Source organism: Caloenas nicobarica, chromosome Z (genome assembly GCF_036013445.1).
Source record: "Caloenas nicobarica isolate bCalNic1 chromosome Z, bCalNic1.hap1, whole genome shotgun sequence".
Taxonomy (NCBI): Eukaryota; Metazoa; Chordata; class Aves; order Columbiformes; family Columbidae; genus Caloenas; species Caloenas nicobarica.
This window is the reverse complement of record NC_088284.1, coordinates 53128036-53153990: the sequence shown is the minus strand read 5'-3', so window position 1 is coordinate 53153990 and position 25955 is coordinate 53128036. Positions and strand designations below refer to the sequence as shown.

The window sequence follows — 25955 nt, the reverse complement described above, 5'->3', positions numbered from 1 at the left end:
TAGTTCGAGCTATGCAAAGGTGAGTGACCAGTGAGAAATGTCAAAGATTTGTAGATCTGGACTGATTCAAAAAGCCTGTGAGCCTTGGCCGTAGACTGTAACCAGACAGGTGGACAACCCATCAGGCTCCCAAGCACTAATGTCTTGTTCCCAGAGGCATGTTCTGAATCATCGTATTAAATGGCAGTATGCTTTGTGGGGATCTTTGCAAGTTACTTCTGCTTACGCAGCAGAATCCATTTCCATAGTAATGCACACTCCCAAAATAACACAAAAAACACCTGGTGGTGTTTGCTAGCAACACACAGGTTCATTTTTTCATCAAGCAATCAGGCTAATTTCTGACAAATGTAGCCAGCTCATCACAGCAGAATGGTACCAGGCTGTCTATACATGCTTCTTATCCAATTTTTCCATCCTTGTGTAACTGCATGGTACACTCATGTACATGTTTGACAAATGCTAATTCTTGGTCAGAAAAGCCCAGACTGAAGTACAGCAAGTAATATCTGGGGCCTAGAAACAATGTGTGAAGGTGTCCACACTAGCATTTACATTTATTGCTGAAGAACTAGAGACTGGTCTAGGAAAGGTCATTCACTGTAAGAGGCTCCTGAGTCTTCCCCCCAAGATGATTAGCAGAGGACAGAGTCAGATATTCTGGTGATAGTCTGTCTCTTGTCTGAGAAAGTTGAGTCTTCCGCTAGTTATTGAATGCAACACAGTATTTCATTGTAGCACACTGGCCTTTGTATATCACAAATGATAAACGAAAAAGCAAACATTTTTCCCTTGCTTTTACTTTTAATGCTTCATTTAATGCAATCTTTTAATGCCTTTCATTGCACAATGCAGTTGCATAAGATTTCACTTAAAAAAAATGCTTATGAAAATATGGCTCATTTGCTCTCTTGCTACAGAGGTCAGTTCAGTCTTGCAGTACTGCAGTGTGTTCTTTGGTTCAGCTGTACGGCATTCCTTCCCATCTGCACAGTGACCCCAGCAAGCTTGCTTTACTTAGTTGAGTGCTTCTTGACTATCTCAAGGTACTCCTTCACGTCGTCAGGAGATCCCAAGACAACAGGCACTCTTTGGTGGATATCCTCAGGCACTATATCCAGTATTGCTTGATGCCCGGTTGTTGCTATTCCCCCAGCCTTCTCAATAACAAAAGCCATAGGATTGCATTCGTAAAGGAGTCTCAGCTAGAAGACAAAGATCAAAATGGCAATGGTCAGCCCAGACAATGCTGAGGATTCTGAAATGTAAATATATTTGGTGTTTGATTTAAAACCAAACAACACTCCAAGCACTATGTATTTCATATAAGCTTTGACTCAATAACAAAATTGTGTGGATTTTTCTTTAAAAAAAACCCCACCACAGTGAAGACTGGATTCGCCCAATTCGAGTGTTCTCCATAGCTCATGTTTGCCTTGTACTCTTTACACAGAGATAAGGCTCGTGTTTAAAACACAACCTTTAACAAGGCAGCAGACCACGTAGGCCTGTGTGAAAAGAAAAATTAAAAAACCCCAACACACTGGGCCTGACTGTGCCATTAGTTTTCTCTAATGAATAACTGCATCTTATCTGCAACCTCAAGCAATAATTTACAGACAATTACAAAACAGATGAAAGGTCTTTGCTGAATAAACAGTCCCCTTGTCAGCCTGCATGCCTGTGATCTTCCCTGAGTGACCGTCGTCCTGGCAGGGGCAGCCATAGATCCTCCAGACAAAGCAGCGTTACCAAGTACAAGATGCAGATGGTTTTCTCTTTGGCAGAGTTTCTCGTAAGGGGTGTGCTACATTTAGGCTTCTTACATGCTAGCTTGTAAAAGGAATCTCAGGGTAATGTGGGTGGTTTACTTTGCTTTGTAGTGTTTCGCTTGGTTGGGGCCAGCACAGTCTGGGCTGAGATGGTACAGACAAGCCTGTTTGAACAGCACATCTCCTGGTATGTTACATAATCTGAATGTGTTTGGGGATAAAGAGAAGTCAGCGCAGTTGAAACATGTTAGCAGCAGCCCTAAAACAGGTGTCTGACAACAGGTTGCTGTCACTCATGACAGTGTGCAAGGGATGACTGTACCCACACACCAGAGGTGCAAGCGGCAAGTTATAAAACACACGTTCCACAATCAAAATACTGATCTGTGACAGTGAATATCTAGATAACGCAACATTTTCTATAACGGGGCTTGTTCAGGTTTACCTTTCCTTTGGGACTTTTGGAGTTAGCAGGATACAGAAAGATTCCTCCATACACCAGTGTGCGATGCACGTCAGCCACCATAGATCCTATGTACCTCCCACCATATGGTGAACTGCCATCCTACAGAAAGACATTTAAATAAATGTAACTTCCACACACATCAGGTTAATCCTTGTTTGGTTTTGGGTTGGTCTGTTTTTTTCCCCGCTGTTAGTGATCCTAACATCCAACTCCTCCATATTGCCATTCATTGATAATATTCAAAGTAGTTCGGGAGAAAATATCTGTTTCCTCCTCATTTTCTAATTCAGAAAATCCAAGGAAAAGGATTGACAGAAGATTTCAGGATAGATGAGTGGTAGTACCAACAACAGAAAACGCATACCAGCTCTCCATCAGTGAACTAACCCTTGGAAAATACTGCACTTCTAGTAGCAAAAAAGATCAAGTGCTAGGAATTGATGCTGAGGTTTTTCTTCTGTAGCAGAAAAAAAAATCAAGGAGCAAAAGGAGTGATCTTTCATACTTCTTCTACCAATTTCTGCCAGCTTCTGCAAATTTTTTTTTGTAAGAAAAAGTTAACAGTTGACTACTGATATTATTTCCTTATTATACTCCAGAGTATAATACTCCATTTTAATATCTAAACAACACCTTAAGCCTAGCAAGATGCCAGATGAAAACACCAGTCTTTGTTCAAAGCAAGATGAGGAAGTCCAGAAGGGTCACGAACATTTAACAGTAGTAAATATTTACACTTCATTGTCGACGCAATAACTCCAGCGATGACAGGCATAAGGCATGAGAACAGACGTGATTTTTACAGGCACTCCTTAAAGCTTCAGACCCCCTGACACCAGGAGGCTGCACGACCACAAAGCAGACCCTGAAATTACACTGGCTTTCCAAGTGAGAGGTCCCCTCAGGACGTGGCTTGTGTTACCACCGAGCAGTGACCCACCACTGTCCCCACGCGTCTCGCTGGCCGCTCGGCCACTGCCGTGGGGAAGCAGCAATCTAACGCACATGTCGGTCAAATTTCTTCATCATCAGATGTGACTTCCCGTCTACTTGAACACAAAACACCCAGTTTTGCCTCAAGCCCTTGGTACTGAGGGACTGTGAGATATCTAGTCGCATCAACTGCTGGTCTTATTATCAGTCCTGCAAGAAGATACATTTTAAATAGATGGGAGAGGAAGACAAGCTCTGAACAGTACATGAGACTGTGACCGATCATAAAGTTTGAAATGATGAGTGTTGCTCGTCATCAGAAATTTTCTTTGAAACAAGACCTTTTACCTCAGGGAATTTCTTCTTTTTGAGATACTCTGTGACTGCAGGATCGAAGTATTTAGCATAGCCTTCATTGAGACTGTAGATATTTCCCTTCTTTTTGATTTTCACGTCCCTGTCCACCAAAATGAATTCTCCAATTGCCTAACAATAAGAAAGAAAAACAATTGGTTAATGTTAATTCCTCATTTATTTACAAACCAAGGGAAAAATCAATTTTTTAAAAAATTACTACTGCTGCCACTCTCTTTAAGAACTCTGTACCTAGGAAAAACATGATATTTGCAGTCCAGATGCAAAGTGTTTTGTTTATTCATAAAACACAGACAGACCATCAAATCTGGAGTCATCCAAGCTTCTTCCTACTACCATTCCCAGCTCTCTGTCACTTTTCTATGCCAAAAAATGCTGTTGCCTGTAAAGTTATTTAGCTTTCAACTATTTTGCAAGACTTACAAATAAAAGCACATCTCTGAGGAGTTTGGAAACTGAAAGTGGTGGCTGCAGCAATGCATAAACATCTTCAAACAGCTGTAGACATTAAAAAATTCCACTTTGTCATAGCTTGGGTTAACTGGAAGCCTGGAGTCAAGACAGCCAATCTCTGTAAACAAGGGCTGGCCTTTTTAGTTTTCACTAAAGTAGATTTCCAGGTTAGTGCTAAAAGTAAACAAAATAACATGCACGCATGCTCAAAGTTAAATCTGCTGTCTGAACACAGACAAAAATACATGCAGCTACTTAAGCTGTTACCTAACAGGGAGAATCAAGTCTTATTTCCTGCTGCTTGACCACTGCAGGTTCTAAAACTTGAATACTGGCAGGTGGCACAGCCCAACTAACTAATTACAAACAAACAGCTCACTAAAGCAAACTACTTCCTGCTATGATCAATATGGCTTTTATTTTAAAAGTCATACAGTCAACACATGCTAGAACATCAAATGCACCCACACACATCACTTACTCTTTTATACATCTTGGTGGGATCTGAAAACACAGAAGAAGGTTAAATATTTTTGCTTCTCTGGTTTACTAAGGTCCTAGCACTAAGGAAAAAAAATAAACAAGTCATAAAGGGCATTCTGCATTGCAGAAAACAGCTAATTTTAAATATCACATGCTGTATATTTGCTGTACTGACTCAGCCGTCCTCCCATTGTTGAATCACGTAGAGCACTGTTGCAGCAGGTGGGCAGAACGCAAAAATCTCTAGACATTATTGCTGATGGGTTATTAAGTGTACTTCAATTCTCATTGTTAGCTTGAAAATTGGTCCCTTGTTTGATTTTGGGGGAGATAAAGAGTTCTTCCACATAGGACCTTGTTATCCCTTGAAAGAAACCAAGAATCAGAAGACATTCTCACCGGATCCAGCATGAAACAGTTGACACCTCCAGCAGCAGTGGCCAGTACCAGCATTGTGGCACTGCCATAGAGGGCATAACCAGCTGCCACAAGATTACGCCCAGGTTGTAAAGCATCTTTCCCAGAAGGTTCATCGGCAGACACCTGGAATATGAAGGAGCATAGTCAGATTTCTTCATTTCTATAGTTATGACACAACTGGGGTCTCTGGGATGGGGATGGTCTTCTAATCCATATCCATGCACGAGGTGACACAAATGCTTCCATGATGCACAACTGAGATTCCTATTGGATGCACTCATACAAATTATATGGAGGAGTCAAACATGTTGATCTAGAAAAGCTCTTGTATAAGCCTACTTGGAATGCAGGAAGCAGGAAAGGACTAAGGAGATAATATAGAGCTGTGCACCTCCTTGTAGGTGATGATGAACACAGCTCGGAGGAAAACTCCAAGGCACAGTTAAAAAGCAAGGAATGAAACATGACTCATGGAGTTCACAGCTGATCAAAGGTACTTGGGATTTTTCTGGGTTTTTTTGTTTCACACAAAAATGAAGTTGAAAATAGTTATCTTGGGATGTACAACGACATAAGATGATTAAAATGGACAGCTGGGCGTGTTTTATCTGACTTACTTTTTCCCCCATCTTGTGGCATGTAAATCCAGTATTTCAAGCTCCTTCAGACAAGGTTTCTGCCTTTCAAAGTGAATTAGACACTTCAAATGCACATGCCATGTTTCAGCTCTGGTTTGTGTTTGAAGCCTGCCTTCAGGCTAACAGGACTATTAGTACAGAGAACAAGAAAATCTGAAAGCACATTCCACAGGTAGATGACAACTGCATGGTATTTTGTCTCAACACAAATGCTCATGAAATCTGAGACATGACTTGTTCGTAACGGGTATCTCCTTTAGCTGGCTTATTAAATATCAGCCAGGCTTCCATGTGCATACAGGTGCCTCGTCTTCTAAGAGACTGATGCAAATACCTCACAAATGTTTTATGCTCCTCACAAATGTTTTATAGAAGTATCTGTGAAATAGCAGATTTAACTTAAAGCTAGCCCTGAAAGCCTCTTTCACAAACAAGTTCAGTTAGATTTTACTAAGTCTTCACATGCAATTATATTTCATCGAAAGGTGCACAATAGTTGTTCTTATCCTACATGAAAGCATTTTACCTTTCTATAGATGGCAAAGATGGTCCCAATGGAAACAAGACAGTCAATGTTCGATGAGCCATCTAGAGGGTCTATGCAGACTATATATTTACCCTAGAAAATACAAAGGAGGGAACAACTAGATTAGTGACATTATTTACCCACTTCCCCCAAAAGAAAATACTTCAGTATGTAAATTTCCTCAGAGACTTTCAAAACAATATAAACTAAAAGTCTTTTATAGATTATGAAGAAACTGCATTCAAATATTAGAAATTCTTCAGCCCAGATTTTATTCTTGATTACAACTGTGTGATTTGTGCCACAGAAGAAGCTGGGAAATCTTTAAAGTAAGTAACAAATGAAGACAACATAAAAATGTTTTCCTACAAAATTATAGATATATATATGCATATATATGTAAAGGAGAATACTTTTTAATGTATAGTTTAGCTTCATTTGTTTAATTAATGCCAATCCATTTTGATAGGCGTTCTGTAATAACTACTATTTAGGCTACACTTTCTCATCTCCAACAAAATGGCTTTCTGATTTATAAGGAAAAACACAAATGAAGAAGATAAGCCTTTTTCATGTAGATCTAAAATTAGAGACATTAAAAAGGCTTTTAACACCTGACATTCATAAACTATGCATTTCACTTTATCTGTGCTCTGAATGGACAGGTGGTCAGAAATTACCTTAGCCAGCCTGTGGTCTTATCCTGGTTTTTGGTGAGATTTCCCTCAAAAAAAAAAAAGAATGGTCCCTGCCTATTGCTGTATTAAGGATTCCTGCAGGTACAGAAAATTGCCAGTACAAGGAAAACAGCCGAATCAAGTGTACCTTTTAAATAGCTTGTTTTCCCCTTATTTTATCCACAGTAATTTTAATAATCATAAGTAACAACACTAAGTGTTCATTGGCTTTTTGTTTGATTTCATCCTGCTTGCCAGAAACTCTGCAGGTAGGAATTCTGGGTAAAAACACCATGTTAGCTCACATTTAGTTTTAAAAAGCATTTACACTGAGCCTGCCTCAGTGATCTTTGAGGATCTAAAATCATATTTGTTCAGATCTAAAGTAATCTTTGTTCACACAATGCCGATGAAATACATTTTGAAGATTTCTCAACAGAAAGAGAAAGATATTACTGCTTTAACAAAGCAAACATTATTGTACTTTCTAAATTACATTTTAGTTGTATGTTTTTGCTAAATTTTTACTTGGATTTTTACATAATGACACCAAAATATTAGCTATGAAAAAGGAACAAATGCATGCAAAATTGTGACTATAAATAACGGCAAATAGGTAAAAATTATTTTTGTTTCATTGTTGCTAAGCCTTTCGTGGGATTCAAGGAGAATGTTCATGAATTAAAGTACTCAATATTTGACCTGGATAGAACAGCTCCTCAGTGTCCTACTGGCAAAGCTACTTAACAAAAGGGCTTGACTGACTCAGAACATAGTTCCAGAGATCAGGTGGATTAAACAAGAAATTAGTTCCCTCCACAATTAGGAAAAGGTGAGAAAATAGGAAGGTGAGGAGAAACAACAGAGAAAAAATATTATAAAAACAACAAACATTAGTCAGGAGAGCAGAAATAACAGAAAGGACAAATATTGACTGACTCTGTCCAGCTCAGTTTCAGTTTCTCATCTCTGAAGCAGTACGTCTACAAAAGCTGATTTGAAATCAAGCAGGGAGAGGCTTTAAAGCTACTAACCTGTTTTTCACTTTCCACTATCACAGCGTCTTTGTTTTCTTCCGACACGATAACACATGTACTGAAGGATGACTTGAGCATATTGATCACCAGGTCATTGGAAAGGATGTCCAGCTTCTTTACCTGATCTCCTGTCACGTTGGTAGACCCAGCAATGCCATAACTGGAGCAATGGCAAGAGGGAGCATTTCATGAGAATGAGGCACTACATCTTCCAATGCACCTCATTTCTGGCAACTTTATGCTTCTAAAACAAACAGCACTTTTGGATGATATCTCAGACCTCTAAGCCTGTTTTTTATTTGCAATGGATTCTTGCTGATACCTGCTAACATTAGCCATGATAGCGAATCTAGAAGACACTGAATGTAAGGAACATAAAACAAGGAATCACCTTTCAATGGCCAGTAAGCTATAGACAAACATAGCCAGAGCAGGCTGTGAAGGCTGAGTTACAACAATTGCGTTATTTAAGGAGCTCCAAACTTTAAGACCTAAACACTGACCCTGTATGCTAGGTTCTGATACAGCTGCATACTCTAAAAGCTAAGGCATTAGAAAACTTGTACTTAAAAAGTAACAATGAATCTCTTGACACTAGTTATGCTCTAACTTCTGTGTGTAATTTGCTCCTGGTTAGCAATATGACGTATGAATTGCAGTAGAAACACTTTGCTTACAGACAGATCAACATTTTTGTGGTTCAGTGTTTAATTTTTATTTAAGTAGTAAACATTTCTTTGGGATTAAAACTGAGAAACACAAATATGAAACACAAATAGAACCCCGTGAGCTAATCAGAATCAAGCCATCTGGCATCAGGAAGTAGCAGGAGACCTTGTGGTAGGTGATTTTGAAAGCATGTGAAACAGAAAGAGGGGAAGTTTAGTGCTTAGAAAAGAAAAACAATAGCCAGCTCTGTACACATTCAGATGACTCTTACATATTTCAGCTACAATTCATTGATTTGGCTGAACACTGGTATTTCAGGGTTTTTGTAATAACACTGAACACACTACTTTAGGAATGTACTACATTTCTTCAGTTTAATGCATGAGACAAAGACCTGGCACAATTCTGTTTCTCTCTCTCTGCAACAATGGCTTGAACATTTTTCCTCAAGTGTAAAAGTGCTTTTAGAAAACAATGTATTTCGAACACCATGCTTGTGAACCGAGGCACCCGTCCTCATCCTCAGAGCAAAACCTCCGTACAGCCAGCAGCCACAGCTCTCACACCTCGTCTGCTGGGGATTCCTGGCAGGGGACGGCAGGGTGCCCCGTAGGGAGCCTGCAGCTGGGAAGGGACTGTGGCTTCCCTGTCTGTTTTGCACCTCTGCTGCTGGGCAGCCCTGAGCAGACAGCCGAGCCTGAGGGTGATCCAAAAAATGCGCCCCAGTCACCCCTACTTGTTCACATTCCCTGACAGCCAAGCAAAATCCCACCAGGAGTTAGAAAAGGTGGTTCCACAGTGGGAGATGTGCTGCTCAAGGAGGCTCACAAGTCCAAAGGTGGCTGCCTCAGCACTGCTGGAGAGTCAAATCCACTGTATGGAATCATACGGCAAGGCTAGCAGCACAAGTATCAAACCTGTGGGCAGCTGTCAACGGACATACACACGGGACACATAAGGAATGGGACCTTAGGTTAGTACAGATCAGGTCACAGAGGGGAAACCCTGGTGTTTAGTGATAGACATAGAAGGCACATGAAAGGGCTAGCACATAGTGATTAAAAAACTATCGCAGTTATATAAAGTCTGAACTCAGAAAAATTGTTCAAATGTACATGAAGTGGAGGATTTTTATTATCTTTTGCAGTTCCTTCTCTTTTATTAACTTCAGTCACTGAAGTTTTCAGCTCTCTGATGCATTTTGTAATAAACGTTAGTCTGTATTGCCAGAGGCCTTTTGCTTATTACATTTCCACTATATGGTGTGTAGAGGCAAATTCATTTCCTCTCTACTACAACATCAATTAAGTAATGAAGCAGCCTATGTCTAAAGCCCTGATCAGCATACAATTTTGCTCATCAACAATACGTAAAAAACTTAGGGGGATTAGTTATCCACAGCCAGTCTCAGTTACTTAACATTTGAAGAGCTCTGGTTTCCTTCTGATGCATCTCCAGAGCTACTCTCCTCTGACTGGCTGACTACAGTCACAACTGAAGTGCTCTTTCTAAAAACCTAGTGCTTTTTCACACCAGTGCTCTTTCTAAAAACCTTAGACATCCGAATGTTCATAAAGAAACTGAAGTTGCTATGATGCAATATGAAAAAACTCCACTGAATTTGGTTAAACACATCATAGCATAAAACGGTGCTTTGGTATTAAGCTGCTGACTACAATGAGCAATAATTCAGCCATATTTTGACAGGCTTTGTCTCTCAGTCTGTTTGTTTGTTCTTCTGGTTCAAAGCACCCTGCTGAAGCTTTGCATGAAGGTCTCTCAGCAGCAGACATCTGTCAAGGACTGCACGCCTCACACTGTTAGAAAGTCAGAAGGTCCATTTCACTCGAGAAAAACAAGAGTCAAACACGCTAAAGGAGTTACTGACAGCTCTGTGCAAGGGGGTGGGTGGATGCAACCCCACTCGCACGGCTTTCAGGTGACACCACCACCGCCACCACCCCGGGGGCGGCAGGATCCCCTGGGCCCGCAGGGATGCAGGGAGGTGCGGGATGCTCCCGGCGCTTCCCCCCCAACCCTCCTCCCGGCACCCCGGGACTTACAGGTTGGCGATGCCCGCCTTCCGGACGGCGGTGGAGATGGCTTTGATGGCCGTGCAGAGGGAGTTGAGGAGCTGAGTGAACTCCCCGGTACCTTTCGCCCGCCTGCCTTCCTCCATCACGAAGCGGGTCATGGTGATGACATTGGTGTCGAAGGCGGAACGGTCCGTCATGGTGGCGGCGACGGGAGAGTGGCGCTCCGGCTGTCGCCGCCGCCACTAGTCCCGGGGGGGCGTGGCCGGGGGGGTGTGGCCGGGGGTGTGGCCGGGGGTGTGGCCGGGGGTGTGGCGGGGGGGTGTGGCGGGGGGAGGCGGCGAGAGCCCCGGGCGGGGGGTACCCCCCGCCCGGGGCTCTCGCCGCCTCCCCCCGCCACTCCCGCATCCCTCCTGGCCAGAGGAAGGCGGGGATGAGGAGGATGAGGAGACGGCCCCCACCCCGCCTTCCTCCCCGCCCCCCCCCCTAAAATAACCGCGGCGAGGAAATCCCGCATGCACTCTTGTTTGTTTGTTTGTTTGTTTGGGGGGGAGGGGAACGAATGCTTGAGGCATCTGGTATGTAAATGGACACAGAAAGTGAATCGAGACAATAACTTAATAATAACAACAACAACAATAATAATAATATTCCCTTACGAAGAAAGGCTGAGGGAGCTGGGTCTCTTTAGCTTGGAGAAAAGGAGACTGAGGGGTGACCTCATTAATGTTTATGAATATGTAAAGGGTGAGTGTCAGAAGGATGGAGCCAGGCTCTTCTCAGAGACAAGTGGCAATGGGTGCAAACTGGAACACAGGAGGTTCCGCTTAAATATGAGAAGAAACTTCTTCTCAGTGAGGGTGCCAGAGCACTGGAACAGGCTGCCCAGGGAGGCTGTGGAGTCTCCTTCTCTGGAGACATTCAAAACCCACCTGGACGCCTTCCTGTGTAACCTCATCTGGGTGTTCCTGCTCTGGCAGGGGGATTGGACTAGGTGATCTTTCGAGTTCCGTTCCAATCTCCAACATTCTATGATTCTGCAAGACACGAGTCCTGGTAGCTCTTGGTGTTTGCCATGTTCACGCTGAGATGCCCGTGCTCCTGAAAGAGCATGCCAAAATTCAGAAGTATGCTTCGTTTCACAACTTGATTGCAAAACCGAGTTGGGCATGGGGGTTATGGTGAACTGTACACAACCTACAGAGCAAGGTTAGTTATCACCTGCCTCACAGAAATGCTTCTGTCCGGACCCAGGAGTACAGGAGAAATACACATTCAGTAACTGATTCCATTGAGTATTAACTTATTCTGTTTAAAGAGCTTGTGCTGTGTCCATGTGCACCAATATGTCTAACACCGTAAAAAAGCTGCAAGGAAACAGCCACTGACAACTGGACCCAACAAGATTTTTATAACAAACTCTCCAAACCTGTTCAACAGAAAGATGTAGCTCAAGTCTCACTCTAAAAGCTAGAAATTATTGCACCTCATACAAGTACTGCTGCAAAATACACCTAAGAAAGTAGACCCTCCTGAATCTGACTGCTTTAGACTCCAGCCTTCCCAGCTGTGCAACAAAATCAAGCAACATGTTTTGTTCCTAATGTTTGACCAGAAAAATCCAGGCACTAGTAAGTGAAACCAGGTACACCCAACACCTGACCCTAGATAAACCCTTTCACACAATAATGTGTCAAATACAGATCTGATATCAATGTTGTGCTCTATACAGTGTAGATTTGTTGTACTACCCACCATTTCATGTTTGCTTTATCTAAGAAGACAAATCCAAGAAATTTTGGTTACTTTTCAGTAGAATACATCCGTGAGTTGGATAAGCACAGTCTCAAATCCTGAAAATGATACTGCAGACTGAAATAATTCCAGGTGGTGTCAAATGCTGGGCAAAAAATATTTTAAAATATCCACCCCTTTGCATATATATTTTTTTCTTCATGCAAAACACATTGCGTATTTATACATTACATACTTCAAAGGTATGCATAGATGTAGTGTCCTGCAAGTGCACACAAATTTGGCCTAATTTAGCACTGCCCAGAATTACAGATAGTCATGAAGATATTAGAAATAAGAGCTGAAACGCTCTTCTGAATGGGATATTTCAGTCTTTGGCAAGTGGCTACCAGCCCAGCATCACAAAAATATTATTGGAGTGGTAGGTCAATTCTGGAAAATCTACAAAACATTGAAATTATTCCTTTCTTTAAGGGTAAACAATGCTTTACAACCACCTATTGCAGCTAGTGCAGTCTGAATAGTTGATAACAATTAATAGCAGAGATCCCATAAAATTTTGGATGACTGCACTTAAACTGGGTAGAAGTAAGTAGTCTAGAACAGTCTGGGAAAATATGAACTGTGGTAACAAACACCAGAGTTGCTGGTTTGGGACAATTTACCCTAATTGTGAAGAACGTAACAAATACATCAGCAACCTACAGGAAAAACTGTACTTCGCTGTAAAATAGCCAAGATCAGCTCAAAATGGTTACAAACTGGAGTTTCGGTATCCATATCTGGGGATAACTAACCTCTTTCACCTTACTCATGGGCCTATGCATACTCTACTTAAGCTCTAAGCCGAAACCTGTGCTGGTGTTACACCATTCAAATGTGTATTTTCCACTGTAGGAAAGTAGCGTAATTATTTTTAGCAGATATAGCGTGTTCATAATCTTCTGCAGTCAAGGCAACTCAATATACTACCTATTAACCCATATCCATACCTCTGGCATTAGAATATGTGCATACATTGGTCATTTCTGGGTTTCCACTATAGTGTAGAAAGTTGACTTGACATTAAATAATTAAGATCTAGTGGCCAAGGGCAAACAAGTTGTAAGAATGTAAAGCTTAGTGCCATAAATTGCCAACTTTTGGGCATAATCTGCAGCCTGCAGTGAGTTCTCTGCTGTGACAACTGGCTAATTATCCAAGGTATCCAGCTAAGTTTTTCTGTACGAGCCAGAGACTGCAGTATAGTTATATCCTGAGATTATTCTGATCAATTCTTAAATACACATTTGTTAAGAGAAAAGGTCTCCAGCTTAGCCAGTGTTATACTATGGGCTTATTTTTTTTCCTCTGTCAGTATTTTCACATATCTTAGGGCAATACAGAAATACGTCAGAAGAAAAAAGAAAAAGGAGATAACAGAAGTGTCAAAAGGTGTTTGAAATACAGATGAAAAATTTTAACTCCTAAAATACATATTCAGCCATACAGCACACTGCTGTGTGGTAACTATAAAATCAATGTAAGATTAAAAGTAGGTTCTACATGTTGTGAACCTTTCCCTTTAGAAATCAGTAGTTAAACATTTATTGAAAATAAATGTGTGGCATTTGAGAGGAAAGGTCAGTGCTGGTTGATTAAACATTGCTGAAACAGCACTTCTATATAGAAGAAAACAGTCTTGTTTGTGAACAGATGACATTCAACTAGACATGGCTCACAGCTGGTTTAGAACCATAAGCATCCAAACCCACATAACTTCTTTTTCTCTCCCAGCACCTAAAATCCCAAATGTGCAATTACTTTGAAAATAAGACACATGCTGATGAGCAATCCTCAGGTATGTTTTTATGAAGGTTGCCTCTTGTAGGTTCAAATGACAGCCAAAAAAGATGACTGGGGTGAAACCCCTTCACAAAGGGCTTTTTTTTTTTTCCCCCTGAATTAAGAGTGTTCATGTGGGAAAGGCAGCTTTAAATCCTACTTTTGCTGGGAAAAATTTTTCTTCGTGCAAAAGTCTCACAGCTGCAGAAGTTTCATGCTGGCTGGGTGGGTGGAGGGTAAGATCCAGCAAGTCACACTGTGATTGCTCTCAAGGCAACATCAGCTCACCAGTGGAGATGCACTCTACCTTGCTATGCTACAGTGTTTAGGGCTGGAGCAGTGTGAAGGGGATAACTGAAGTTGGTCCTGGCTGCCACAGGAGATGGATCAGGAGGAACTACACTAGCATATGCAGAGTTTCAGGCAGGGAAGTGTACCACATGGGAAATTACCAGGCTGATTTCTAGCTAGACAATAAATCGTCTGTCTTCTTTGCTTCAGGAAGTACTTCATTTCACCTACTTGAATTTCCCATGCTGTGACAGCATCCAGAATATTTGCATCCAGCAAAGCACTACACATCTCAGAACACAGGTGAAAGATACCAGAAGGCATAAACTTCAAAGGACTGTAATTATAGAATCATAGAATCATAGAGTTAAGATCTTAAGATCTTCTTTAAGATCATCAAGTCCCACTGTTAACCTAGCACTGTCAAGTCCACCACTAAACCATGGCCCTAAGCACCACATTTACATGTCTTTTAAACACCTCCAAGGATGGTGACTCCACCACTTCCCTGGGCAGCCTGTTCCAATGCCTGACAACCTTTTCTGTGAAGAAATTTTTCCTAATACCCAATCTAAACCTCCGCTTGCGCAACTTGAGGCCATTTCCTCTCATCCTGTCACTTGCCACTTGGGAGAATAGACCAACACCCTCCTTGCTACAATCTCCTTTCAGGTAGTTGTAGACAGCGATAAGGTCTCCCCTCAGCCTCCTTTTTTTCCAGGCTAAACAACCCCAGATCCCTCAGATGCTTCTCATCAGACTTGTGCTCCAGAACCCTCACCAGCTTCATTGCCCTTCTCTGAACTCGCTCCAGCACCTCAATGTCCTTCTTGTCTTGAGAGGCACAAAACCAAACACAGTACAAATTGGCTAAAAAATAATTTCTTAGTATAGTAACTGTAAAATGGATTCATTTGATATTATGCATTAAATTATTCTGACAATTTGTACGGATTCCCTATGATTAATAAGCAGAATTGAACTATAAGGTTGACATTAAGCAAAACCCAGTGTGAAGGAATTTTCCTGTACTGTGCTTGCCTACTGCCCTCTTCTGGGAGCATGATCATTGTCAGCTTTTTAGTGTGAGACTGGCTCTTGTGACGAGTCTCTTTGCAGTTTTCTGTGGGGTGACAAAGTACTTCAGCTTGCAGACAGTAGAATCTGGAAAGGAAGTCTATGTACCTTTGAAATGCAAGTATTGAACTGTAATTTTTAAATCTGTGATTTTGTCACTTGGTATAAAAGGTCAAACTCTGTTCTCAGACCCTCGTCCTAGGTTAGATTGCTTGGACAGATCTCCCATTAATGTCCTTGCTGGCTCAAACACCTAGTTATATTGCTGTATTTCAAAGTACAGTCTGTTCAGGTTTTTCAGATCTTGTTTGGGATGAGCTACAGGAGCAGTGTTGCAGAGGTTCAGCTATGAAGGTCTAACAGGTATTTTTTCAGCTCTGGTAATTTCAACTTTACATGATTTGATAAAGAATTTCTAGATAATCTCAAATGTTTATCAGCAAAATTAAAAGTCTTTTCTTCCATAAAGGTACAGAAGAAAGAGTTGTTGTTTTTTCCAGCTTTACTGGCAGCATGAGGAAGGTCTGACCTGAAACTCTTCTGTTAGTGAGATACATACTATAGAGCATGATGCAGAAATGCAACATGATATCCACAAAAGACTCCTTTTGTGCAAATCTCTGAAAAATATGGCCAATAAATGAGTCTGAGCGACTGTTTATATGGTTATTCCCTGTTGTTCTTTACCATATGTATTCTGTTCCATGCCAAAAGTACAGACAATAAAACCATTTAAAATGACTGACAACTATTACATTTAAAAAAATAATTTTATCCATATTCTGCACAGTTTACCACAGCTTCTAAATTCTGAATAAGCGTTAGCTAGTCAGTATAATTTCCCTGTGATGTAGGAAGGCAAGTAAAGAAAATCAAAGAAAAAACTTTATTCTGGGCCACAGAGGAAACTTGTGCCAGAATGAAAAACTGGCTGATTACTTTGGGAATTCACACACTTTGAGAGAGTGAAAGAAAATGGGAAAAGGAAGCATTGAGCTCATTAATACAACAATTTCATTTCTGTGTGTCTCTTTTGCTCTACCAACTTGATATTTCTTTGCATCTGCAGGCAATACAGAAGAAAGTAGAGAAGGGACATGCCAAGCACATACTGGGTCAGCTCTGGAGAACTAGCAAGGAAGTTCAACCTGTACAGCTGGAACATGGCTGAAGATAGCGTGACTTTAAAAACACGAGTGAGAGGTGTGTAGAAAGAAACCTATACTTTAGGTTGCTGTAGAGTCCATTTGATTGTGATAGAATTAATAAGCAGTAGCTCAAAATCCTTTCCCCTTAACTAGTTATTCAATAGCTATAAAATTCTGTTCTGAAGTCAGATTTTACCTTACAACTTCCCATCATTGCTGCAAGTAGGCTCATTTTACTGATGGCAGTGGCAGCAAAAACATTTCCTTTGATAATAACAAGATCGCACACATATGGCCATTTAGTGCTTTCTTTGTACAGCCACTAGCATATGAGGGATCTAGTCTGCAATTGGATCTTGCAGGTTGTAGAGCAAAACAGAAAAGGCACTCTCATCAGCCTTGCCTGAGATGCATGTTGAGCAACTTTGTCTTTGCCTTATAAGCTTTTGTTCTGATCAGACAATCTATTGTAAAAGTAAAGTCACTTGTGCACAAGTACACATGTAGGGCTAAAATTAAAAAGATAATTTTTTAAGGCTGCTTGAGAATTTAGTTTCATGACTCATGCAGATATGAATGGGTTGTGTAGGCCAAATCCCAGCCCTCACATTGCAAAATGTGCTAGTACAGTTCCCAGAGTCTGTTCAACACATAAGGCTGGAATCCAAAATACAGTATGTGTCAAGACAGGGAGAAACCAGTATAGATGGCAATGTGAGAATCAGGCTTTTGATCACTGGGAAATATCTTTCAGTTTGCTCAGCCCCCAGTATCCAGGCATACTGATTCCCACTTGATTTCAGAACACAAGTAAGAGACCTGAGGGGCATATCTAGCCCAGAGTCCACCTCCCACAGTAGCAGCCAGAGGTGCTGTTTAGGAGAGTGTGTGAGCCTGGCCATTCCTGCACTCCTTTCCCCTCCTATTCCCTCCATACATAACTGGACTAGGGATGCTAGAAGGTGCATCCCTGTCTGTTCCTTCGGTGTTCACGGTCCAGGTATTTTTCTGATCAATAACCTAACAGGAATCAATAACCCAGCCTTGGCACAATGCAAGGTATGGCCCGGCCACCCTAGGAGCCCGATAAGAAAGGCAGAAGTTGGTGATGGAATTCATTTCTGCAAGTCTGGACAAAGTAACATGAACACACAGAGAAGGCCACAAGGATACCAAGGATCCAGATGGAGAAGAACTTTTTTAGTGTGACACTGGTAAAATAGTAAGAGAGATTTTTCTATGCATGCTGGTTGAGAGACATCTGAACAATATTCAAAGAAACTGTCGCACGGTCTCTTTCCTGTTCTTGAAGGAGACAAAATGTTACGATACGCTTTTTATAAGGAAACAGAATAGTAGTCAGTGCTTGAAGAAGAAGCAAAAATCACAGAATCACAGAATCACAGAATGTTAGGGATTGGAAGGGACCTCGAAAGATCATCTAGTCCAATCCCCCTGCCAGAGCAGGAACACCCAGATGAGGTTGCACAGGAAGGCGTCCAGGCGGGTTTTGAATGTCTCCAGAGAAGGAGAATCCACAACCTCCCTGGGCAGCGTGTTCCAGTGTTCCGTCACCCTCACTGAGAAGAAGTTTCTTCTCAAATTTAAGTGGAACCTCTTGTGTTCCAGCTTGAACCCATTACCCCTTGTCTTACTGTTGGTTGTCACCGAGAAGAGCCTGGCTCCATCCTCGTGACACCCACCCTTTATATATTTATAAACATTGATGAGGTCACCCCTCAGTCTCCTCTTCTCCAAGCTAAAGACACCCAGCTCCCTCAGCCTTTCCTCATAAGGGAGATGCTCCACTCCCTTAATCATCTTTGTGGCCCTGTGCTGGACTCTCTCCAGCAGTTCCCTGTCCTTCTTGAACTGAGGGGCCCAGAACTGGACACAATATTCCAGATGAGGTCTCACCAGGGCAGAGTAGAGGGGAAGGAGAACCTCTCTCGACCTACTAACCACCCCCCTTCTAATACACCCCAGGATGCCATTGGCCTTGGCCACAAGGGCACAGTGCTGGCTCATGGTCATCCTGCTGTCCACCAGGACCCCCAGGTCCCTTTCCCCTGCGCTGCTCTCTAACAGGTCATTCCCCAACCTATACTGGAACCTGGGGGTGTTCCTGCCCAGATGCAAGACTCTACATTTTCCCTTGTTATATTTAATTAAATTTTTCCCCGCCCAGATGTATGTATGAACGCAATGTATGAATGCAGCTCAAGCTCAGCAGGAGCTGTAGCTCCCCACTTCTCTGAGAGTATCAGTGGTTTCTTGACTGACTCCCAGATCCTGTGGCACCCAGCGAGAGCCAAGACCTAGCCTCCACATGAAGTATTGTCTCCAGCTGAGCTGGGAACTCAACATTGGTGCTTAGCCAGGATCTCTTCTTTTTTATGGAGGTGGTATCTTCCCGCTGTGAGCAGCAGTATTTCCTGGCTCCTTTTAAGCTCCAGACTCAGGGAGAGGTGTGAGTTAGGAGCCCCTATCACCTGAGACAAGATGCTGATGATCAGGGGAAAGGCAGTGGCTCCCAAGACACACTTTCTTATGTTACAGCAGAACCACAGAACCACAGAACCGCAGAATCACAGAATGGTTGGGTTGGAAGTGACCTCTGGAGATAACCTAGTCCAATCCACCTGCTAAAGCACATTCGCCTAGAGCTGATTGCCCAGGAGTATGTCCAGGTGGGTTTTTAATGTCTCCAGAGAAGGACACTCCACAACCTCTCTGGGCAGCCTGTTCCAGTGCTCTGTCACCCTCAACATAAAGAAGTTTCTCCTCATATTCAGATGGAACCTCCTGTGTTTCAGTCTGTGCCCATTGCCACTCACCCTCTCATTAGGCACCACTGAGAAGAGTCTGGTCCCATCCAGACTGCATGTGCCCAAGAGTGGGCACATGCAGTACCTAACCTTGGCACTGCATGTGGTGGCCATTGCCACTGTGACACTTCCTGCATGAAAGTGTTGGTGCAAATATAACACCATGGACTTTTAGGTATCACAGAAACTCTTGGTTCTCCCCAGTTCTTCTGCTCCTAGAAGCAACTTACAAAAATCAGCCAACTGTACAGGCTAGCATCTGACGTAATGATGGGGTGAGACTTGTAGAGTCTATAGCACTGGATAGAAATTTTGTGGTGGAAGAGGTACTCAGGACTGCTCAGTGCTGCCCGTGGGAGGTTCAGCATTGACTGGAGAGAGTGAAAAGGGATGCCAGCCCATTACCTCAGAACGTAGACATGTTGCTGTTTTTCCAGTGCAAGCTAACTCCACAGGGGATATTTGGCTCTAACATCATCCACCTCAGCAAAATATATCACTTTTGATGACATATTTGCAATGATGTCTCCAACCTCTTCCTTAAAAGCGTAAGTATGAGTGATTAGAGGGAGAGACTAGGAAAGATCAGAAGTGCTGTGGCACTGAAGGAATTCTTCCAGTAGGGCCAAAGGCTGCCACTGTGTGAGTGGGGCCGGGGCAGTGCAACTGCAGAGCTGACACTGAAGCATGGCAGAAGCATGCACACACACACACACAGTTCTAGTGGGGCTGGTGTGACTGGCAGCCTGTTCATTTTTCTGGGTTGATGAGAACCAGACCTGTCGAGGTAGCAATGTGTGATGTCTGCCCAGCCACAGAGCATCTGGAAGCACATGAAAAGCGTATTACATCCCAAGAAAGGTGAAGGAAGCCTGATCTCTGATCTCAGCTGAGAGACAGGTGATGGAGCAGAAAGCGACTCAGAAGGTCAAAGTCTGAGGTGGTGCTGCTGGATGATGGCAGCTGTCAGCTGGGTCAGTAGGAAATCTGGAAAAGAGTGTAGGTGAAAACAGCTAGCATGATCAACTACCCTCACAAACACTGAAAGAGACAAAAGTAGTCACTTCAGGGTAAAGACACCTTGACACAGTAACATACAGATATAATGTGTTCAGCACTGGGGCAGATGGTTGCTGCCTTCATGTACCTGACAGGAAGAAAATCCTTTTAGTATGTGGGAAGAACTGAGACTCCCAACACAAAACACTGCCTGGTCTCTTCATGCCCAAGACCATCAAGATAGGGTTATTTTAATACAGCGCCACGCCTGAAGACACAAATCAGCAGAGAGATTTGGAACTGCTTTCACCATGGCAAGCTGACTTTAGGAATAACCTTTCAGGCTTAATCCCATCTGCTCTTCTTTACCATGCAGAACACACAGCTGCTTAAGCCATCCTTGTAGACCACAAGTTAGCTGCTTCCCTGCAGAAAGTGGTATTTCATGTCTTTATTTCATCCTGTTCAGCAAGTGATCAGCTCACACATATGAAGTGCCTGCAGCTAGGGCTGGTCTAAGGTCTAGGGCACATCAAGATGCCTCAATTCATAAACCAGTATTTATTCCTTTTTAGAACAGCACTAGCTGAGAAAACTCACTGCAAACTGCATTTAGGTGACGATTTCCTAGGCATGTTAAAGATGGCACTGTTCTCTATTTTCACACAGGCTGAGACTAAGATGAAAAATCAGGGTAGGGGGAGAAAATTTCACAGTCACAGATTCCAACAAATGGGATAATGCTGCTGCTATGGATAATGACACGAGTGCAAGCAGGTAACTCATACACATCTGTATCATTCAAGACTATGCTTTACTCACGAACACTACTAGTGACAGAAAGAGCAATGAAATAATTCAGTATGGTGGAAAAGATATATTCTTTGTTTTTTCCTCTTTCTTCTGTGATACTGCTTGAGATTTATGAACTGCGAGGTGTTGTTTCCTTGCCTGAAACCTCTACTGGAAGGGTACAAAATAATAAATGCAAACTAATGGTATTCTTAACAGGGAGTCTTTTCTGCAGTGTTGTTAGAAGAGCGTAACTACAGATCAGTAGGTTTAAAAACTTGAAGCTCAAGTTCCTGGTGCTTACAGAGACAAAAGAGCATGTGGAAGTTCGAATCAATAAATGGCTCTGATATTTCTTTAGTAGCAGAGTTCTTTGTTATTAAGTAAGGCTAAGAAAGATGTTGCAAACATTAAAGGGATCTCTTCCCTGCTGCTTAAACCCTGCTTAGTTCAGGAAAGCAGGATTTTCACAATAAGAAAGGTGTTGGAGAAAAAGAAATCTGGTGTTTAGTCATAGACACTTCTTTCGAGAAAAAGCCACCTGCTTTAATGGCAATTTTCCACTAGCCGAGAGCTGCTATGCAGTACCAAGGCTCTGCCATCAGATGGCAATGCTTATTTATGGCAAATTACTGCAAAACTAGAGCCTGGCAGCTTTCCGGAGGCACAGAGGCTGGTCTAGGCAGCCTCATGTATCACTCCCTTCAAAAGAAGTAGCGAAGCTCTGAGCGCTGATGGTGATTAAGTAAACAGAAAGGCTGTCTCTGTAGAGAAGAGATTGACATTGTATTTTGAACCTCCTGCTAATACAAAAATATAATTTAAATCCTACTGGACATGGTGTATTCACTACTCTGAGGTCTCTTCTGCTCCCTGAATGCTACTCACCCTCCCACAGCTGTCAGTCCTCCCAGTCTGGTTCCTTCCAGGCAGTTTCCAGTGGTAAGTGAAGATGCTTTAGCAGTACGGGATTAGACCTTCTGCATTTGACATCCTCAAGTACTGCTGTGTGATGGCTGTGATTAGTATTTTTAGTACAAGTTGTTTATTATGAAGGGTGTAATTTTGTAGCAATGGAAGTAATTATCTGCACTAAACAGAAAACAAAACCATGGTCCTTGCCCTACGTGGTCCACAGTCTAAGAATAAAAGAAAACAGACAAAAACAGGCATATGAGCCTATTTTTATAGATGAGCTGCTGCAATGCTTGTATAGACAAAACTTGCACTCATTCAAAACTTCACTGTCAGTTATTCACCTTTTCCGCTTTTCATTCTGCAGTCTACACGTCATTCTGCAAATGGCATTTTGCTAGTGCGTGCTGAATATATCATTTTCAGAACAAAAAAATTGATGAGTTGGGGAAAAAAAGTAACCTGTAAGAATAACATATATTGAGTTGGAAAAGATAACTTTCAATGCTCAAATTGGGTGAGGTTGCCAAGTAACACATCCCTACCTCTTCCACCTTACTTAGAGGAAAGATGGCAAACTGTCCTTGGACATTCAGTGCTTCTGTTTGTACGCCCAGATCACAGGTTCAGCCATTTATAGGCTGAATACCAAAAACAATTAAATAGGCCCCATGTGTGTTTTGTGACATGAAATCCCCAGGAGACAGAACGAGTTGAAACATCCTGCCTGCAGCTTCCACTGTGTCTTAATTGCAAAGGATGAGCAAGCACTGCACAACCAGGCACAGCTGGAACTTGATTTACCCTATTTTTATAGAGGAAAGAAGAAACTTTTTAAATTTTATTTTTTAATAATGGCTGATAGGATTTCTCTCTCATTCCACAGATATAGGCCTAAGTAGAGGATTATAAATGTATTTTATTCATTACCAATGTAATAGCTACACAGCTCTCAAGGTGAACTGCATGCTCTAGAGCAGCAGTCTCTAAACATTTTTCCTCATGCACCTCTATGAGTGAAATATTTTTGAGTATGCACTCCACTATATGCATATTTATTTTAAAATTATATACATGTACTTCTGTACTAATGTTATGTATATAATAAAAATATACAAACCAGAAATTTAGAAAGGATTACATAAAGATAAAATAAACACTATTTTAAAATTCTGCTTTATTTTTAATGGTAAAAAAATACTTTCCTCCTGCACCTCAGTGAATTGTCTTGTGTACCCCCTGGGGTGCAGGAACTCCAGTTTGGCGACCACTGCTCTACAGACAAAAGCTGTGAGATATGAGATCCATTGTCCTATGTCCAGGCAGAAGGATGCTTCTGTTCTGATTTACACAGGATATGAAGTACCTCCATGTTCCAAAGGACAGGTATTTGCAGCATATATTTAATCTGCTTTATGTATGTGGACGGCTGCGGGCAGAAGTTGTTCATAGCTGAACAGGATGCAAAAAGCTCTTGCAAGACTGGCACCTAAAGATCAATAAGCTCCTTGGAACTGACACACCAAACAGTACAAGTTTTGAGGGACATAAAGACATAAAGTGTCTCGCTGCTTGTTTATGAGGTATTTGTGCACTACAACAGTTTCACGCGTGTTCTTTAACAGCATTTTGGGGAATGCTGCAAACTGAAATTTAATGGGGAAGTGCTTTTAAGAAACAAAAGAGTGAGATGAAATGAAACAAAAACAGATATTGAGAAAAAGAGAAAGTGAAGAGACGAAGATAGGCAAACAAGAGAGGAAGAAAGGAAGAAAAATGTTATGTCAGCACCTTAGAACAGGAAGTTGTGCTGCTTCCTGAAAGTAGATGTCCACAATAACTGCGAAAGTATAATGGCAGAAATATACAGATTGTTCCTCCAATGCTAACGCTGGCTTTTAAAATATTTGACTCTCTGCATGAGAACTGTACTTTTTCTGGGTTTTAAACAGCATTTTTATATAATAAAACCTTCAGCTCCCAAACTTGAAAACATTAATATTTAACTATAATTTATCTAATTATAGTATATTATTACCTTAGTAATACCAAAGTAATATCAAGCTATTACCAAGGTAAAAACATACTATTATTTAATCAGAATGAAAAAGTATTCTTCCTGATAAAGTGCAATGACATTCTAACTGTTCAACTCCTGAAAGTCAGAAATTATTAACTTAGGAAGTCCCTGCCCCTCCTATCATTTTTTGTCATGCAGAAAGAACTTTCCATAGAAAATGTCTCCCTGGGGTAAAATTCTAATCGACCCACAAAAACCATAGGTGGATTTTGAGTCAGGAGTTTGAGCCTTCAAGGTCAAAGTCTATGAGTTTCCAGCAGTACTTCAACTCAGCTTGATTCTCACGTTAACATTTTCATATTGACTCCTGCAAGCCCCACATCTAAAACTAGCTGTGAGACACATTTGGCATTGCATGGGAGCTCTTTTGGTCCAGCCACATAAGCCTAGCTGAGCAGTTAGAACTGGTATGAGACATAACACTACTCCCATTTCAGGTTTTAACAGTCTTAAGGCTTTTCAACTACAAATCTAAGGCTATTCAAGCAGCCCTTTACTTTTAGGGATAACTCCACTTTATCAGCATTGGTCTGAAGCTTTTTGGTTCCCAGTTCTGAAAGTAGCTTGAAGGCTGCAGTGAGTACCAAATCTTAACCCAAATCTTAGCCCAGCCAATAACCTCTGCATTGCCTAGATCACATCATAGTTGCTCAACCCAAACCTGACACTTATGCAGTGTTAAGCGATCCCTTTATACAGAAGCATAAGGATTGCCATCTGGGCTCTGTTATCACCAGTCTTGGGACCCTCTTCCAGACCCAGCACTATTCATAGTTAATCATTCCCCTTGGGCCCCAAAATTAGATTAAAAGTTAAATTTAGCCAGCTCCTTATTTACCCCAGCAGCTGCTTCTGTCTCTACCTGGTTTGTCAACCTTCTTTATGACAAACCCTAGTTTCAAACCTAATCTCAGTTTTAGTCAGAGCCCCGTAATGACTTGAAGCCCTGGACCTACAAACCATGCGGAAGGTCATATTGCAGAACAATTCCTCTATTTGCACTCAGCATTAAACCCAGCTTCTTGCAAGGCCAAATCCTAAACCAATTATTAATCATGGTCTCAGGAAACCAATGACTGCTGCCAGGTGGAAATCCAAATGTAGTTATTTGGTTTACAGATAACCAGGATCAAGTGGTCCTTTGTTCACTAAGCTGTAACTGAGGTTTGCAAGTCACTTGTTAGCCCTATTCAAAATCCCAGACTTTGCCTAGTGAGCCCTGCGATTGCCCAATCTGTTCTAAACACTGCATTCCCTGCAAAGCTCAGAACTAATCTTAGCTAACCAGATAATTCCTGTTCAATCCTAAATTGGTTCATACATTGAGGTGTGGATTTGGGCTGTTGTTATACTGTTTGTAGCACAAGTAGTGAGGTCTGTTGACCCAACATGACGCTCCTCCCAAGCATTGCCCACATACCACATGAGTGTGCAGTACGTTCTCAGCAGCTTGTCTCACTCCTCGAGTGGAACCAGAAGGGTTCCTACTCTTTTGCATGGCCTGTATTTGTTTTTAAAACGTGTGGCCATCTGAGCCCAGATACTTTCTGAATTTGCAGAAGCTGTGCGTTGCTGCAGAAATTCAGACTTTCAAAGGAACGAAAAGAATGGTTATAAGAGTTGGAAAAGAAGCTTTATGAAAACATAATCTGAACACATGGAGTCACTTCCCTGCAATCCACACAAAGGTTAGAGCAATCAGTTCGAGGCTTAGAATAGGCTTTAAAAGTATTTTTAAACGTTGTGTTAATCAACATGTGCTAG

General features: G+C 41.8%; 1 protein-coding gene across 1 annotated transcript; it reads right to left on the bottom strand.

Annotated features, from left to right (window-relative positions):
• Positions 1 to 796: 796 nt before the first annotated feature.
• Positions 797 to 10707, bottom strand: LOC136001718 (fructose-1,6-bisphosphatase 1). Its single transcript, XM_065656319.1, has 7 exons — positions 10513 to 10707; positions 7778 to 7940; positions 6067 to 6159; positions 4882 to 5025; positions 3520 to 3657; positions 2218 to 2337; positions 797 to 1205 (listed from the first exon to the last, which is right to left on the bottom strand). The coding sequence occupies exons 1-7, from the start codon at positions 10680 to 10682 to the stop codon at positions 1014 to 1016; spliced, it is 1020 nt and encodes a 339-aa protein (XP_065512391.1). The 5' UTR covers positions 10683 to 10707; the 3' UTR covers positions 797 to 1013.
• Positions 10708 to 25955: the final 15248 nt, after the last annotated feature.